Raw genomic sequence first — 16,854 nt, forward strand, 5'->3', positions numbered from 1 at the left:
GCCTGGAGAGATCTCCCTTTGGATGCCCTCAGAGATCTGATTCAAACTTCTCACCCAGCCTCTTGGGGTCAGCTGACTCCTCAGCTCTGACCCTCCTCGTTCCCTGCCCCATCCATGCTCTTGGTCACCTGAGTGAAGGGTCTCCTGGTATGACTGCTCCTTCTGGGTCCAGACACAAATCTCTCCTAGTCTCTTGGTCTACCTCTCCCCACACCCTCTGGACACTGAGCTTCTGGGGAAGTCCTGGGCAGTGTGTCCCCTCTCAAAGCTTCACACAGAGGGGCCACCTTGAGTGCATACAGTGCACTGGAGTTGGAACCAGGAGGCCAGGTTTTAGCCCTCACCCCTAAACACAGCTACTCATGGACCTGCAGGATCCTACCACTTCTCAGCCTCCCTACAGGAGCCATTAGGGACTTCAGAAAATGCTGCGGGACCAGGCAGGAGCTTTAATTCCACAAAGTGTCCACCCTGTTCTCAGGTGCCACATGCCCCTGTATGTGTCATTTCCCAATGCTCTCATGGAGCAGGGGACAGGGAAGGACCAGGGCAGTAAGGAGCATGTGGCTGACACCCTAGGGAAGTCTTTATGTGCATCATGACAGTGACTCTACTGCCTCGTCAGCAGTTGGGGAAACTGAGGCTTGGAATGGTAATTACTTTGCCAAAGTCACGCAGGAGGTCAGGAGCAGAGGCAAGATGAGAGGCAGGAATGTGTGGTACCAAGGCCGTGCTCTCTCAGCGCCCCGGCTCATCCCACACATCCCTCTGCCTCCCACGGCTGCCACCTCCTGGTTTTTCCAGGTACTCGTCCACCCCACCTTAGTCACGCCAGGCTCATACTTCTGTGGGATCCTTACTCCTTCGCCTGGCATTTAAAACTTTCTGCCTCATGGCCTGGCCTTACTGAGTCAAACAAGTGGCTCCCCACACCTCCCAATGTTTACTTTGCCTCTAACGATAAAAGTCTTTTCTTTCCCCCAATGTGAGCTTTGCCCACGTGGGCCCTCACAACTCTAGAAGCTGTGCAGATGCCCAGTCTAGGTCATGACTGCCTTGCCACCGTCCAGATCCATGTCTGGCCCCTGCATGCTGGCCCATATAGCTGTCACCTATTCCTGCAGTCACACTCACAGGAATTTGACCTGAGTGATTTCCACTTTTGTACCCCAGGACACTGGGATTTTGGAGGACAGGACAGTATGATGTATGCTCACTTTTCCTCTATCCTAATGTCCCCACTATGCTGGGCTGCCAGTCTCCAGAGTGGGGGACACTGAGGAGGTCTGAACCCCTGAACACTGAGCCTCATATCCTATTGACCAAACATCCTCAAAAGACTTTTTCCAATCCATGTTTCTTGGTTTGTTTGTTCAAATGACAAGCATCTGGGGGGTAAAATTTTGTGCCAGCCATTGTGCCATCCTGTCATTCAGTCCTCACACCCCAGCAAGGTTGACATGACATGGGATGTGGCACATGGTGAGATGGATGGGTAGATGGATGGATAGATGGATGGGTGGGTGGATGGGTGGATGGATGGATAGATGGATAGATGAATGGGTGAGTGGATGGATAGATGGAAAGATGGATGGGTGGGTGGATGGGTGGATGGGTGGATGGATGAATGGATGGATGGATGGATGGATGGATGGATGGATGGATGGATAGATGGATAGATGGCTGGCTGGCTGGCTGGCTGGATGGATGGATGGATAGATGGATAGATGGATGGATGGATGGATGGATGGATGATAGATGGATGGATAGATGAATGGATGGATAGATGGATAGATGGATGAATGGGTGAATGGATGGATGGATGGATGGATGGATGGGTGGATTTCAACCCATCTGTAGATGCAGAGACTAAGCTTAGTGTGGCTAACTCACTTGCCCACATTAAGTTGCTCAGCAGGCACTACAGAGGGACCCATGCTCAGGTTCCTGTGGTATCCCACACTCTTGACTCTGCTACCTCGAAGAGGCCTGGCCCCATTATGGTCCGTGGCTATTTGGGGGAGTGTCTCTATGTGAACATGATCGTCAAATGAGTGTGGAGTCCCCTGTCCCTGCAGCAGGGCCCCATGCCCAGGCCCCTTTCCACCCAGAAATGACCAGAACCCATCCCTATTCCCTTCATTTAACTCACAAAGAACGATGAGCGAGATCACAAGGGCGATGAGGAGGAGGACGCACCCAATGAGAGGCAGCTGCTTCTTACACTCTTGCCAGGAGATCTTGGGCAAGCCGAAACCTGGGAGCAGGACAGCAGGGGAGAGAGACTGTTGGAGAGGAGTCCAGTGTGGTGAAGGACGGAGAAGAAACAAGGCTGGCCCAGAAGGGTTCCTTTAGGACTGCTGTGGCCCAAAATATGGCTCTGCCTTTGCCTGATACCAGCCCTTCGATGGCGCCCCTCCTCTGGGCCAGCCAGAACACTGAGTGTGTTCTTCTACTTCATCCTTGCAGCATCCTTGAGAGCTGAGTCTTGTTAGGCCCATTTACAGGTGGAGAAAGTGAGGTTCGTGGAAATGAGACAACTTGCTCAAGGCTGGCGAGTGGCAGAGCAAGGATTCAAATGCAGTGTGTCTGATCCCTGTCAACGTGCCTGACCCATCCTTGAGAAAGCAAGCCGGGGATGGATACCAAACCCTGAGGTCAGGTACGCACGGGGCCTGTGTGTTTTGCGGTGGGGTCCAGTGCCCAGAAGGTGTGGAAAGAGTGTCCCTATGGGCAGAGTGCTGAGGCTACTGGTTTTCCTGACTTCCTAGTGGCTGAAGCAGGCAACCCAGAGACTGAAAGTTTGGGGTGAAGCTGCCTGCTTGGTCTGAATCACTCTCTTTCCTCCGCGCACCGTTTCACTGGTCCTGGTTTCTTCCTCCTGTTCCTTCTTTACTTCTAATTTTCTACCATCTTGGGTTTTTCTTGCAATAGATTCTTTCTCCCTCACCCTCCACTAAGTCCCTCAAGGCCCACCCAGCCATTGTCCCAAGGGCACCAGCAGCAGAGTGCCCGCTGAGATCTCCCCTTGCCCACGAACTGCTGCCCTGTTTCTCCCACCTCTCCCTCCAGAGCCCCCTTACCTAGGCTCTGCCTGTTGGTGCTGGTGGCTGCTGCTGACCTGGCAGGAGATGCTCGGATGGGGATAACAACTGGTTTTGCTCTAACAAGATATGCTTTTGTTGGGGAGGATGTCATGGAGGCTGACTTGGCAGAGGAAGACTTGTTAGATGACGACCTGGAAGGGGATTTCCGGGTAGAGGGAGCCTGCGCTGGAGATGTCCTTGGGGGTGAGGCCTGGGCTGGGGGTGTCCTTGCCGGTGAGGCCTGGGCTGGAGTTGTCCATGCAGGGGAAGCATTCTGTAAACAGAATGAGAAGCATCCCTCAGCTCTTCCTGCAGGCCACCTGCTGGGGCTCTGCTAAGCTTTAGAATAAATGCTCTGGGGCAGGTGACTGTGGGTGCAGACAAGGACATATATAAGAAGAGCATAATCAAGAACAGAATGAAAGCTCACATAGCCTACTTGCCCACACCCCACAAAGTGTCCCCTTCACAGGACCTGCAGTGGAGGGCGGAGGGCAGCAGTGGTTTGCCCAGACCTTGGGAGCAGATGCTAGGGGAAGAATCAAAAGAAAGAGCTGCTGGTCTGCACGTCGGCTCTGAAAACTCGTATCCAGGAAAGAGGGTCCCTCAAGGGGGAAGAATGCCCTCCATCATTCCACAACCCTTTCCTTCACGGATGTTCATTGAGTATAAGTACGACTCTTACCCTGAGCTTTTGCATGTGTGAGAAGTTCTGCATAAGAAGAGCCGTGGGCTGCCTTGGATTCTCCTTTCTCAGTAGCATAGAATCCCCCCCCCCATGCACACATTCATGCACACACGTGTGCACGTTCACCCCCAGTCTATCAAGGAACCTGGACCGACAAGCTGCAGGGAGAGGAGAAGGTGTGTGGGCTGGGGTGTGGCTCTACCACACACGGATATGATCCTTAACCTTGCCTATCTGTGGGTGGAATGATTTATTAATACACATTCGTGGTGTTAATTTATGTGCAAAGACCTCATAGTGACCTCTAAGTACCTTGTCTATAGTTATTCATTTCATCCTTTGATGCACACTCCTGTTTATAGCGGCACAGTTTGCAATAGCTAAATCTGGGAAAGAGCCCAGATGCTGTGAACCGATGAGTGGATGAAGATGTGGGTTTTCCTTTCTTTTATACGCTGGAGTGTTACTCTGCCATAAAGAAGGGTAAGCTTGAGACATTTCTAGTTAAATGTGTTATAACTTGTAATTTCCCACAGATCACTCCACACCGTGTTCCTGTTCTGTATGCGTCACCCACCCCTCTCCCTTTTTCTGTTCCTTCTCAGCTGGGCTCACACAGATAAGTTAACCACCAGCCTTGTACCTCCCCATACCTTTTATCATAGAAACATCCTGCACCTAGCCCTCAGCCCCACACAGCCCAACACCCCATTTTCTGTGTTCACTGTTCGCCAGATGTCCCTTGTAAAACTCCCCGGACTCTCACCCTGTCTTGCGAACCTCCACCCTGTTTTGTGGTTTTTGCCAATAAAAGCTGTGCCCCCCACTATGTCTGCACGCAGAGGTTGTCAGTCTCCACTGCTCCCTGCATCGCTGGCTGCCAGCTAAATAAAGTGCTTCTTTTTCTTCAAAAACATCTTGCCTTGTTCTGAGCAACATTTGGGGATCCCATTTCTGGGCTAGAACATTTGGGGGCTCTCCGGGATTACATGGGCACCCCTCCCCACATAATTTTTCACCGATTGATTGGCTTGAACCATCTGTAAGTATTTGGGTCTTTTGTTCTTTGTAATTTGAGTGCGCATGTTTGAAGTTGCAGGTGAGCCTGGCTTGCTCCCTCTGCACTGGAGTGGCACACCCCCCGGGAAAGGGCTTCTAGCTCATTTGGCATTTGGGATTTTTGTCCATTTGGTTTTGTGCTTGGTATATTTTTACTGTGGAGCCATTTGTTTGTTTGAATCTGTTACCTCAGTACTAACATTCAGATTTCTTTTATTTCTCTTAAATTACTGTTGCAGGTTCCATGTGGGCTTATTGGACTTAAGGGTCATAATAAAAATTCATTTCCCTTTAGGTTGACAAACCACAGACAGAAAAACTGTTGTTTGTGTCTTTAATGTTGGTCTTGTCTTTTGTGGTGCCTTGTTTAATGTTTTAGACCTCAACTGATTACTTACAACTTCAACATGCCTTTTAAAAGTTTTTTTTCTTTCTGGTTAAAATGTAAATGTAAATATGTATATATATATATATATACATATATATATACATATAATACATATATAATACATATAAATATATATTTATAATACATATAAATAAATATATATATATATTTACACATGTATATGTGTGTATGGTTGTTTTAAATCATATTAACTTTACCAAGTGAAACCAGGTCATACTGTTATTGAGCCATTTTAAAAAGTTACAGTTTTGGGGCTGGGGATTTAGCTCAGCGGCATAAGCGCCTCCCTTGCAAGTGTGTGGTCATGAGTTCGATCCCTGGTATGGATGAAAAAGAAAAAGACAAAAAAAAAAAGTTACAGTTTTAAAGTGTAGCATTTTAAGGTGGTAAAAAGACATAAAATGATTCAATATATTTTAGATTACTAAAAGAAAGTCATTTTGTTAAAAGTTTTAATGTTGTCTAAAAAGCTAGAAAAAAGGTAATTGACTGGTAATAAGTAAAAAACAGAGAAAAACAAGTGTTCAGAAATTGACAGAATTGGGGCTGAGGATTTAGCTCAGCAGCATAAGCACCTGCCTTGCAAGCAGGCGGTCATGAGTTTGATCCCCGGTACCGATTAAAAAAAAATTGACAGAATTAGATCAGTAAACTTGTACTGTAAAATGTTTCCATTAAAATAAGATTATATTCTAAAAAGGGGGAGGATCTGTCTTCTACACTTATCACCCTACTTGGGACGACTGCCAGAAGATTTTGCAGGTTTTGTTTACAGTAGAAGAAGAAAAAAATTTGCACCATGGGATAAAAAGCAGTGTGTGTTCCAGATGAAAACCCGTACTCTGATCCCAAATGCCAGATGTGTGTTTTCCCTTTGTCCCGCCCCATTGGAAAGCCAGAGGTAAGAAGGCTCTCTATCCGGTATTGCCAGTTGTTTGCCGCCAGAAAACCCACCAGTTTGTCCAGGGTAGCAGAGGTGAGTCATTTGGAAGATGAGTCCCCCTCGGGGTTTCTGAAAGGATACCTAGAGGCTTATTACATTTATACACCCATAGATCTGGTAACACCTAAAAAGTAAGGGCCATTAATATTGCCTTTGTAACTGTCGGCCCCTGATATTAAGCAAAAATTGCAAAGGCTTGAGGGATTTAAGGTTAGTTATTAGAGATTGCTTAAAGATATTTGACAACCAGGAGGACCCTAAAGACCAGAAGCAGACAAAGGTGCTGGGAATGCTAGCAGACAAAGTCACCAGCACGATGCAAAGTCTCATCCATCCCTAGATAAAAATCAACGTGCTTATTGCAAAGAGAAGGCGCATTGATGAAGAGACTGTCCCATGCTCTTCCATGGGCTTTAGATCTTTCCAAGGGGCTTGATAATGTGGCAGCTGGATGGCCCCCTTGTCTGAGGATGATTTCCTCGGTGGCCCTCCTAGTAAAGGAGGCTCAGAAATTGACTTTTGGATGAAAACTCTAATTGTCTCCTCTCATTCACCAGAGACTCTCATCAAGGCTCCGCCCGACCCAAGGCTGCCCAACTCCCAAAAGTCATGCACTATCAGGCATTCTGGATCTGACTACCATCAGTTTCAAGGGGACAGCGGCTTTGAACCCAGCTACTCTGCTGCCTGATGATGACCCTTCCTTGCCCCTCTGATCATCTCACGGGGCTTTGACCAGACTTGACAGATGAGCCATTATTCAGAGTTCCATTGTATTTCTTCAATGGAAGCAGTTACATCTATCAAGGTAAGCAGGTCGAGGAGCCACGGTCACTACAGACTCTCAGATTCTATGGGAACAAACCTTGGAGCCAAGAACATCAGCCCAATGGGCTGAACTCATTGCCCTCACTGAAGCCCTCAAGTTGTCAGACTGATAGCAGATATGCATTTGCTACTGCCCATATTCATGGGGCCATTTGTCAAGAATGCTGTTTATTGACTTCTGGGGGCCAAAAGGTAAAAAATGCTCCCCAAATTTTAGATTTATTAGCTGCCATTTGGATGCCAAAGAAGGTGCCTATTAAACAATCTAGCAGACACCACTGCCTGATAAGTGACCATAAAATAAGTGGGGATTGAGACAGCCCTGGCATTGCTGCTGATTCCACCTACTCTGTCAGAGCCCTTTTCTCAAAAAGACTTGCATTTTGCAGCCCAACTCCAAGCAAAGCCTGATATCCCCAGGGACTGGTACCTGCCTGATAAGCAAGGCCTCCTCCCCAAGGCCTTGGGATGAGAACTCATCCAACAAACTCAGCAGTCCACTCACATAGGAGGATCAAAACTCGCTGCCCTTCTTTTCAAGATCGTTCTTTATCCCTCAGTTATCAAAGCTTACTCAGTCTGTGAGCCTTAGATGCTAGGAGGTGCTAGGAGGTATACCCAAAACAACTGTAACAAATGGGAAAACCTGGACTTCAAGGGAATAAGTACTTATTAATAATGGTAGATACTTTCACTGGATGGGTCGAAGCTTTTCGTGCTGTTTGAGTTAGCCCTGATAGCAGTTTCTCTGATTTGGCCTCCCTTTATCCATGGGGTCCAACAATGCCTCGGCTTTTATAGCCCAGATAACTCAAAAACTAACCCAAGCCTGGCAGAGTGATTGGAAACTCCATTGTGCTTACCGGCCTCAAAGATCAAGACAAGTAGAAAGGATAAACCAGACTTTAAAAATGGTAATAACTAGGATGGCATTGGAAACTGGCAAGAACTGGGTGAGTCTCCTTCCTTTTGCCTTCTTGCATGTGCGATGTACCCCTATGTTGCAGGTGTTTCCCCTTTTTAAAGCTCTATATGGGAGACCTCCTCCTCTTATTTCTAAGATTTCTGAGGAAAAATTAACTGATCTGGCTAATCAAGATCTTGTTAAGTCCCTCCAGGCCCTTCAGCTAGCTCTGACTTCCATCCACCCGTTATTCTAAGAACTACCTCTGCCTGTAGCCCATCCTGAGGATGAACGTTCCACAGTGAACCGGGAACGCTAGTCCTCATTAAGAGACATCTCCAGGAGTCTGTCAAACCATGGTGGGAAGGCCCCTACACCGTGGTCCTCAGCACTCCCACCGCTGTCAAAGTTGCTGGAAAGCCTGCCTGGTCTCATCATTCCCACTTCAAGCCAGTTACAGCCTCCAACAGTGATCAACCTACAGATAAGTGGACTGTAACCCCCTCCAAGGGCCCCTTAAAGCTTAAAATCACCAGATGTGCTTGATGCAGCTGTATATTGTAGCCTGTCTGATCCCTGCAGTTTCACTTCACAAACCTCAGCATATCCGCTATTATGGGACCTGGAAAATAACTGATTATAACACAGGTAAACTCCTGGCAGCCAGTTCCACTGTCCATGGAACCTGGTTTGCTTGTACTTCAGGGATTACATGCTGTGCCATGTTCTCACTGTTCTCCCTCAGAACCAGAATTACGTATCTTTAGTGCACATTCTACCACAGGTTTATTGACACTTGGGAGAAAATGGCCAAAGCCACGTTCTCCCCAGAAGTGACTGGGGCTACCTTCTAGGCCAAAAAGAAACCCCATACTCCTCCCTATCCTTTTGGGTGCCATTACAGCGGGATCTATCAGACTGAGCGTGACCAGTCTTGTACAGGGAGAACAAAATTACCAGCGTTTGACAAACTTAATAAATCAGGACCTGACCAGCCTGGGAGATTCTATAAAAAAATTAAAAGATTCTTTGAGCTCACTAGCTAAAATGGTTTTGCAGAACAGAAGAGGACTAGATCTCCTTTTCCTTAAGGAAGGGGGCCTTTGTCTAGCTCTAGGTGAAACTTGCTGCCTGTATGCGAATCATTCAGGCGTTATTAGGCAAAATCTAGCAACACTAAACTGGAGATTATAAAAAAGGGAGCAAGCTGTTCTCACTAGTCAAAATTGGTTTAAATGTTGGTTCTCATTTTCACCCTGGCTGGCCACCCTCTTGACCACGGCAGCAGGCCCTTTACATATACTCCTCCTACTAGTAACTGTTGGACCTTGTATAATCAACAAATTAGTCTCATATGTTCAAAGAAGAAGGCAATCTGTTAAATTGATGATTTTTAAAAAACAAGGTTATGAACTGGTACATAAGGAATAAGATCAAGAGTCAAGGACTTGACTCCTTGTAATAAAATCAGTGGGGAATGTTATAACTTGTAATTTCCCACAGATCACTCCACGCCATGTTCCTGTTCTGTATGTGTCGCCCACCCCCCGCCCTTTTTCTGTTCCTTCTCAGCTGGGTTCATATAGATAAGTTAACCACCAGCCTAGTACCTCCCCACACCCTTTATCATAGAAACATCCTGCACCTAGCCCTCAGACCCACACAGCCCAACACCAGTTTTCTGAGACCATTGTGCTCCCGATGTCCCTTGTAAAACTCCCTTGACTCCCATCCTGTCTTGCGAGCCTCCACCCTGTTTTGTGGTTTTTGCCAATAAAAGCTGTGCTCCCCACTATGTCTGCACGCAGAGGTTGTCAGTCTCAACTGCTCGCTGGCTGCCAGCTAAATAAAGCGCTTCTTTTTCTTCAAAAACATCTTGCCTCATTCTGAGCAACATTTGGGGATCCTGTTTCTGGGCTAGAACAAAATGAATGCACCCTGAGGCCAGACTCTTAAGTGAAACAAATCAGACAGACATATGTGTGCAAATACCGCATTGTTTCTCTGGTGTGGAAAAACCGGAAGAGTAAATAAGAACCAAAATGTATAATAGATTATTATGAAATATTAAAAAAATGTTCAAATGGGCCGGGGAGAGGAAGGAACAAAAAGGAAAAAATGTTGAGAAAGAAGGAAAAATGGAAACAAAGCTTTTATAAATAACGAGAGGGAGAGGTGTTGAAGGAAGGGTAGGAGGATGCAGGGGGGAAAATCAAGCTATGTCATGTACAGACACAAATTCACTATGATGAATGTGACTGTAAACCTAAAATGTACCAATACACTTAATTAAAACAAACAACTCAAATGAAAAGAAAAAGAAAGGGAGGTACACTGTGCGGTTGTGGGGATGAGAGGTGGCAAGCAATCCCCACACCAAAGGGAGTTACTATGCAGCATAAATATGTACTAATAAAATGCTTTAAAAAGCTCAAAAAAAATTCATGAGGTAAGGACTGTTATTATCCCCATTTGGAACAGGGGGAAACAAAGGCATAGAGATAAAGCAACTTGATCAATTTTTCAGAGCTACAAAGTAACAGAACTGGAATCTGAACAGAGAGAGTGGGGTTCTGGGGCATCTCAAGGAGGGCTTCTGCATAGGGATGGTAGCCAGAGAAAGCCCGTGCTGTCTCTTGCTGGAGACCGTGGACCGGGGTGCTCCAGGTCTGGGACAGGAAGCCAGTGGGCAGTCGGGTTGTGGGCAGTACCTGAGCATCCTCAGCTCGATGCATAAGACTAGGCCTCCCTCTTCCACCTTATAGCGGCCTCTTGGACCCTACTCTAACCATCTCTGCTTCTTTGGCCCCCCTCCTGAGAGGCCAGAGCAGGAAGCGACTTGGTGCAGAGGCCACACCTAACCCCCATGCTAATGTCTGCTGCGAACTGATTGGCTGCCTGGGAGGGATGATGGAGAAGTCTCCTTGTGCAGGGACCCAGTAGTGCAGGCTGTCACAGAAACAGAAGGCTCTAGATCTCTTCCACCTCTGCTTCCTTCCTTCATGGACCATGGCATGCTGAACATTCCTGCTAAGAGACTAGCTCACAGCACACCTCATCAGAACATCTGGCCAAGTGCGCACTATCATCCCCACCACGTATACCTTTTGGGTTTTGCTTTTTTAATCCTCTCTTCTGGGATAATTTTGGGGATGTGTCCTCATTTTTCTGGGGGCTGGAGAATGAATTCAAGGAGAAATCTTGAATTCCTGATCATATCTAGCTTGCCAGAGGGAGAGACAAGAATGGTTCTCTTAGAGAATTTCTTACCAGCGGGTGTGGGTCATTGCTTGATGCTCTGGCCAACTGAGTGTGTTTAGGGCCCTGAAGGCAGATGCTTATGCCACTGACACAAGTGACCCAGAATCAGGATCACCCTCTCGTGGTCATTATCTAGAGACCAGATTTCCATAAAGCGAAGACACGCTGTCTGTAGCTGTGAGCAGGACTGAGTTTTGGGGTCAGGAGAAGTGGAAGGAGACAGAGTCAGACGACAGAGCTGCCTTTGGGGTCTGGCGGGCCTGGGTACCAATCTTGGGTTTTACCATCTGGGGCAACCTGGGGTCACTCAACTTCCTAGGCCTGCGTCTCCATCTGTAAAATAAGATTCCAGAGCCGTTGCCAGTGCCCAGCACACAGAAGTCACCCAGGAAGTGGCTGCCCATTTCCTCCTTGCCACGCACACATAGCACCAACCATGGGTCAAGCTCATCTGGGAGAGAGAAGAGGGGAAGTTGGACCAAAGCTAGAGTGACATCCTTCAGTTAGAGGGATAGGACTCTGCCATGTAAGGCTCTGAACTTCCTAGCAGTGGTGGCCGAAGCCTTGGCACCTGCTGGGGACTTTGACATTCTCATATCTCCACTGACCTACATGGTCTCTGTCTTTGTGATTCTTCCCTAACCTCAGAGAGAATCCCTATCACTCCACAGAATAAAACATAATCTCTTAGTTGTATATGGGACTTCAGAGTTTGCAATAAATGTTATTGTCTGTGGCCTCCTGAAGCCCTCCCCTGACCCCGAGAGGCTGGTAATTCTAGAAGCCCATTTTACAGATGGGGAAGCCAAAGCTCAGAGCTGGGTTAGTAAAACCACATAGACAGGACCCCATCAGAGTTCTGTATCCCTCTGAGGTCAAGAGAGACCCTGGTGTCTGCCCTTTAAAACATGTGCCCAAGGTGCTCATTTTGCATTCAGGATATGGTCAGAGAACTTGGGCCTTGTAGACGTGGGGAAGGCGTTACGGTGCCTGGGGGTTCCTTCCTGTGCCAGGACTGAGTGGGGTCTAGTGACCCACGGCTCCAGCAATCAGGGTTAGGGGGACTCCGCTGGACAAACAGCTTCTTGCACTTGTGACTTTTAGCCCACTTTACAGTTACTGAACCTGAGGTCCAGGGAGGTTCAGATCATTCCAGGGAAGTGACAGGGCTTGATCTAACTAGGCCTGCTAGAGGTCTTGACCAACAGCATCACAAGTGCCTGGAGGAGTTTCCTTCCTCTCTTCAGAGCTTGCCATATGCAAAGTTCTACATTCATTATTTCATTGGAGCCCCATGAACACCTACTGAGCAGCTCAGGCAGGAACAGGATCTGGAGCTCAGAGGGGCTAACCAGGAGGCTCAACTCACACTCGTACTCCAAACTAAGGAGCCCTAACACAATCTTCTAAGTCCCAGTCAAGTGCTCCAGCTATCTCCATCTCTATGTGACCCTGTGATAGTGTCCCTGTCACGTCATCATGAAGGGCAGGAACCAAGGAGCCAGGGCTGGGGGGAAAAGGGCCAAGAGTGGCCTGGGGCCAGAGGGAAAACAGGGATGCATTTTGTGTGCTTGGACCAGAGGAGGGAGTTAAACCCAGATGAAGCTGATAATGGGCTGTGGGAAGCTAGGATGAGCCCGAATGGGCAGTGTCCCAAAAGGTCCTGGCAGCCCTGCATTAGAGAAGTTTCGGCCCTGGCCTTTGTAAGGGAAGCACTCGGCTGTCAGAGCTGCAGGAGGCAGGAGAACGGTGGTGGGGCCCTAGGACCAGGACAAGAGGAGAGTCCCAGGAATCTAAGATCTGAGCAAGAACTGTGAGGATGTCAGCTGGAAGGGCATCCCCACGACCAGAGGGGTGTGTTAGCCACAGTGAGGCCATCCACTCCACCCCCTGACTCTGAACCTCAACCCAAACATGGAAGGAGGCTGGGAAGCATCCTCATCTTCGGGGACCATCAGAATGGGACATCCCACAGCCACCCCTCTTTAGGCATTCCATGGCTTGCCACCCCACCCTGTTGGAAGTTCTTCCTGATGTCTGACCTGCTACTGTACTAACTCATTTCCTTCTGATTCCCGGAGACCTGAGATTCCTCCTCCCACTTAGAGGCTTACTCCCATCCTGAGAGCAGATGCTGTGACAGTAGAGAAGGGTGGAGACTTCTCGTCCCCAAATACAAGGGACAGAGCCAGGACCGGAAGCCTGGCCTTTGCCAGTAGCACAAGACTCAGGCATGGGACTCAGATGACCAATTCCTTGCCGTGCATTGACCTCTCTCTCTGCAACCTTCAGACAGGTCAGGGGTCCCTCAGCCCAGGCAGGGGTGGGTGGCGGGGCAGGACAGATGCACCTGGCTGGCTCTCGGCTATTTCCTTGCCAGTTCATCTTTCCTGACCCACCTCCTCCTTCCCACCCACTCCAAAGAGGCCTCTGGGGCTATCTTTTGTGGTTCCCCATTACCTTCCCTGTGCCATGAAGCAGGTCCTCACCACAGGCTGCCATCGCTGCCACCTGGCTGTGCCTCGGCAGCACCTGGGGGATCCTTTGCAAAGAATGCCTGGAGCCTCCGCAATCTGTGGGTGGGGGCAGCATAGGAGGCTGCTGCACAGGGATCTCCAGAAAGGCAGTGAAGGATGGATCAGGAAGAGAGCTGGGAGGAGCAGGCCCTGGCTCCGAGGCTCTTGTTCCAAGCATTTCCTAGACACCTGGAAGTAGCCAGGTGCAGGAAATAACCCATAGCCAGCCAGGTGCAGCTGTTCTGCCCCGTCTACCCGCCCCTGCCTGAGCTGAGGGGCCTCTGTCCTGCTATAAGGTTGCAGTGCAACATGTACATGTGTTTTGCCCAGAGTTGCTCAGGTTGCTCTGATTGCATAACAGGGGCTAAAACATGCCACGGCCCCTTGCTCCCAGTCCAGTGCTCTCCAAACTTCACAGGTGGAGTCTGCAGTCCCAGGTCAGAGGGACATTTTTATGGTTCCCTGCAAGAACTCTGCCCCTTGGACCCTTGCCTGATGGGTCTGAGAGTTAGTTATAGAGCCCCGAGGGCATCCTGCCTTTGGCCTCCCCTGGGTCTCCTGCAGGCCCAGCCTGAGGTGTCATGGAGAAGAGGGGTCCCTGTCTGTGCTGAGCGATGTTGCAACCAGGTCACGAGTGGCTGTTGCCTGGACTCTGGGACAGGTGCACTGTTGCTGCTCAGAGCTCCAGGAAGATAGCAAAAAGAATGTGCATGCTGTAAGAAGCAGCAGTGACAACATAGTGACTGGGGCAGGTGCAGTTTCAGATCCCAGCCAAGCTACGTCTCACCTGAATCACCACCGGTGGGGCAGGCTGAGCCTGCGATAGGCTACCACAGCTGGAAGCACTTAGAAAGCCCTGCCATCCAAGCCTTTATTTTAGCAATAAGCTAATGAGTCCCAGAGAGAACCTGTGACTAGCCCAAGGTCACAAAGGCCAGTAGGGGACATAGGCAGGACTAGAAACCTGGGCCTCTGGCATCATTCTCAGCCTCTGTGCTCTCCTGGTGTCTACCTTTCCCACCCTCCAGTGAGGAAGGACCCTTTCCCAGACAGAGACCTCTGAGACCTCCCTCTTCCAGTTATCTGGAGTATTAAGGGCTTTTGAATAGATGGGCACACGCAGGCCCAGGGGCTAGAGCCCGGGGCTTCAGAGGTGGGAAGAGGTGCTCCCCGGCACCCACCAGGGACAACAGCGGTTCCAAGAAAGACTGGCGTTCAGGACCTAAAATGTTTCCTGAACTGGGCTCAATTCTGTATGGACTAAACTGGTTGGGGCTAGAGTGGAATACGCCTTCTTTCTCCTCTTTGCTGTCTGACCCAGACCTCACTGGGGACAGGGGATCTTGTCTACTCTCGGTTTTGAACCTGGAGAAATCCCACAAGCAGGCGCTCTCAGAAGCAGGCACACTCACAACCACCACCACTTCCTTACACTCTGAGGGTCCCTGTGTACACCATGGACCCTCACTGACCTGTGAGTGAGTCTAAGGAGCTAGGAGGCCTCCAGGGCCCCAAGTATCATAGGGACAGGGATCTTGCCTCTGCTGCTGGCTGGCTAATTTGGCAACAGTCACATCTCAGCTCCTTCACGTATAAATGAAAGGGCTGGACAGCTTTCCAGTGGGGCTGCACGGAACTCCGGCACTGTGGAGATCAGCCGTGAGAGCTGTGGCAGAGATGAGTCCTCCCCCCAGCTCAGAGAGACAAAATCTGCTTTTCAATTTCACACAGGGGCCTCTACACACGACTTCATTTGAACAAAGGAAGCAACTACTATAAAGACCTTGCAAATGAGCTCCCGACACAAGCATTAACATTCGTTCTGATTTCGGATGCCTTCTGTATACATGAATGAGCCCAGGAGATCCCTATTAGATTGGCCTCAAAGCACCTCCAGTTCATTTATCTCTTCATTCATTTCTTTTTTTTTTTTTTTTTTTTTCTTGTCTTTTTCCTTTTTATCGGTACTGGGGATCGAACTCATGACTGCCTGCTTGCAAGGCAGGCACTTATGCCGCTGAGCTAAATCCCCAGCTCCTCTTCATTCATTTCTTAAGTGCCTGCTATTGCCAAGCAAATGATATTTCCTGCCTCGTCTTTCACTGTGTTTATCTTCCCTCCCTGTCATACTGGGGTGGTGACACAGCCCTGGGCTGGCTGGTGCATTGCAGGGACTCCCCTGGGCTGTCTTGGTTGCTGCTTCCCTTGCGAGGAAATAGCCTCCACCTGGGGCTACTCAGGCCTCCCGTCCAGCTGCCAAGCCGGGTTCTTTGTGGTGTCTTCCCTCGTGCTGCCTCCACCGCTGCCCAACTCACCTGTCCAGGGACAGTCCGCCCCCACCGTTGCTATATCAAGAGGAAGCCGTTTTGGCAAAACAAGACACTTGAACTGAGAGGCCATTGTTAATCAGTCAAACTTCCCACCCAGAGCCAGCCTGGAGCCCGTACACACCCTCCCACACGTTTATGCTTGCCTTTCTCAAGCCATAGAGGACAATGCAGAGAAAAACGTGGCAGCAGGTGCCAGGTGGAAGTCTGCTTAGCACCCACAAATACACAAAGCAAAAATCTCAGGTGGGGACTGCGTGCCTCCAGGGGCAAAGAACAAGGCCTTGGAAGGGCTGAACACTGGGGCTGGGGATGTGAACCTACTGATCTGCCATTCTGGGAACTTGCCTAGCCCAGTCTGGGGAAGATGTGTCATCCTGCATATCCCTGGGCTCCACTAATCCAGCGTATCTGTAGTTTTGAGCTGATTTAGAATCAGATTCATTTTAGAAATTCTCAGTATAGGAAAACCTTTTACACAAAGGATTGTGGTTTTATCAATGAGCCTATTCAATGTGTCATTAATAAGTATTTCTCAAAGCATTAAAAATATGACCATTTTGAAAAGCACAAAATATGCAGTATTTGGCAAGGACAGATGCACACTTGCTATCACATTCCGTCTAATTCCAGTGACTGCCATAGAATCAATCAGAAAAGGATCTCAGAGGGCAATTCGTCTAACTTCTCTTTTGGTAGATGAGGAAACTGAAGCATGAAGAGGAGAAAGTATATGTCCAAATCTAAGACCTAGTACTACACCCTGGATGGTAATAATAATGCTAGTAGTGATGATGATGATGATGATGATGCTAAATCTTAACATGAGGCTG

The 16,854-nt window shown here is 48.8% G+C and overlaps 1 protein-coding gene across 3 annotated transcripts in view; it reads right to left on the reverse strand.

Moving 5' to 3' along the window:
• The window catches only part of Tmprss13 (transmembrane serine protease 13), a 32,497-nt gene that overhangs the window by 13,401 nt on the left and 2,242 nt on the right, over positions 1 to 16,854 (reverse strand). The window contains exons 1-3 of one of the 3 annotated variants that reach the window (XM_063255854.1): positions 13,639 to 14,023; positions 3,084 to 3,360; positions 2,153 to 2,257 (exon numbers count right to left, since the gene is read on the reverse strand). In XM_063255854.1, the coding sequence (XP_063111924.1) occupies positions 2,153 to 2,257; positions 3,084 to 3,360; positions 13,639 to 13,872 (616 nt within the window). In that variant the 5' untranslated portion in view covers positions 13,873 to 14,023. Of the gene's footprint in view, positions 1 to 2,152; positions 2,258 to 3,083; positions 3,361 to 13,638; positions 14,024 to 16,854 lie in introns of those variants that run through there. The other 2 variants (XM_063255855.1, XM_013155686.2) reach the window with 2 other exon arrangements.

The sequence above is a fragment of the Cavia porcellus genome, unplaced genomic scaffold (genome assembly GCF_034190915.1).
Source record: "Cavia porcellus strain 051 isolate PalLab524CR breed Dunkin Hartley unplaced genomic scaffold, mCavPor4.1 scaffold_9, whole genome shotgun sequence".
NCBI classification, from domain to species: Eukaryota; Metazoa; Chordata; class Mammalia; order Rodentia; family Caviidae; genus Cavia; species Cavia porcellus.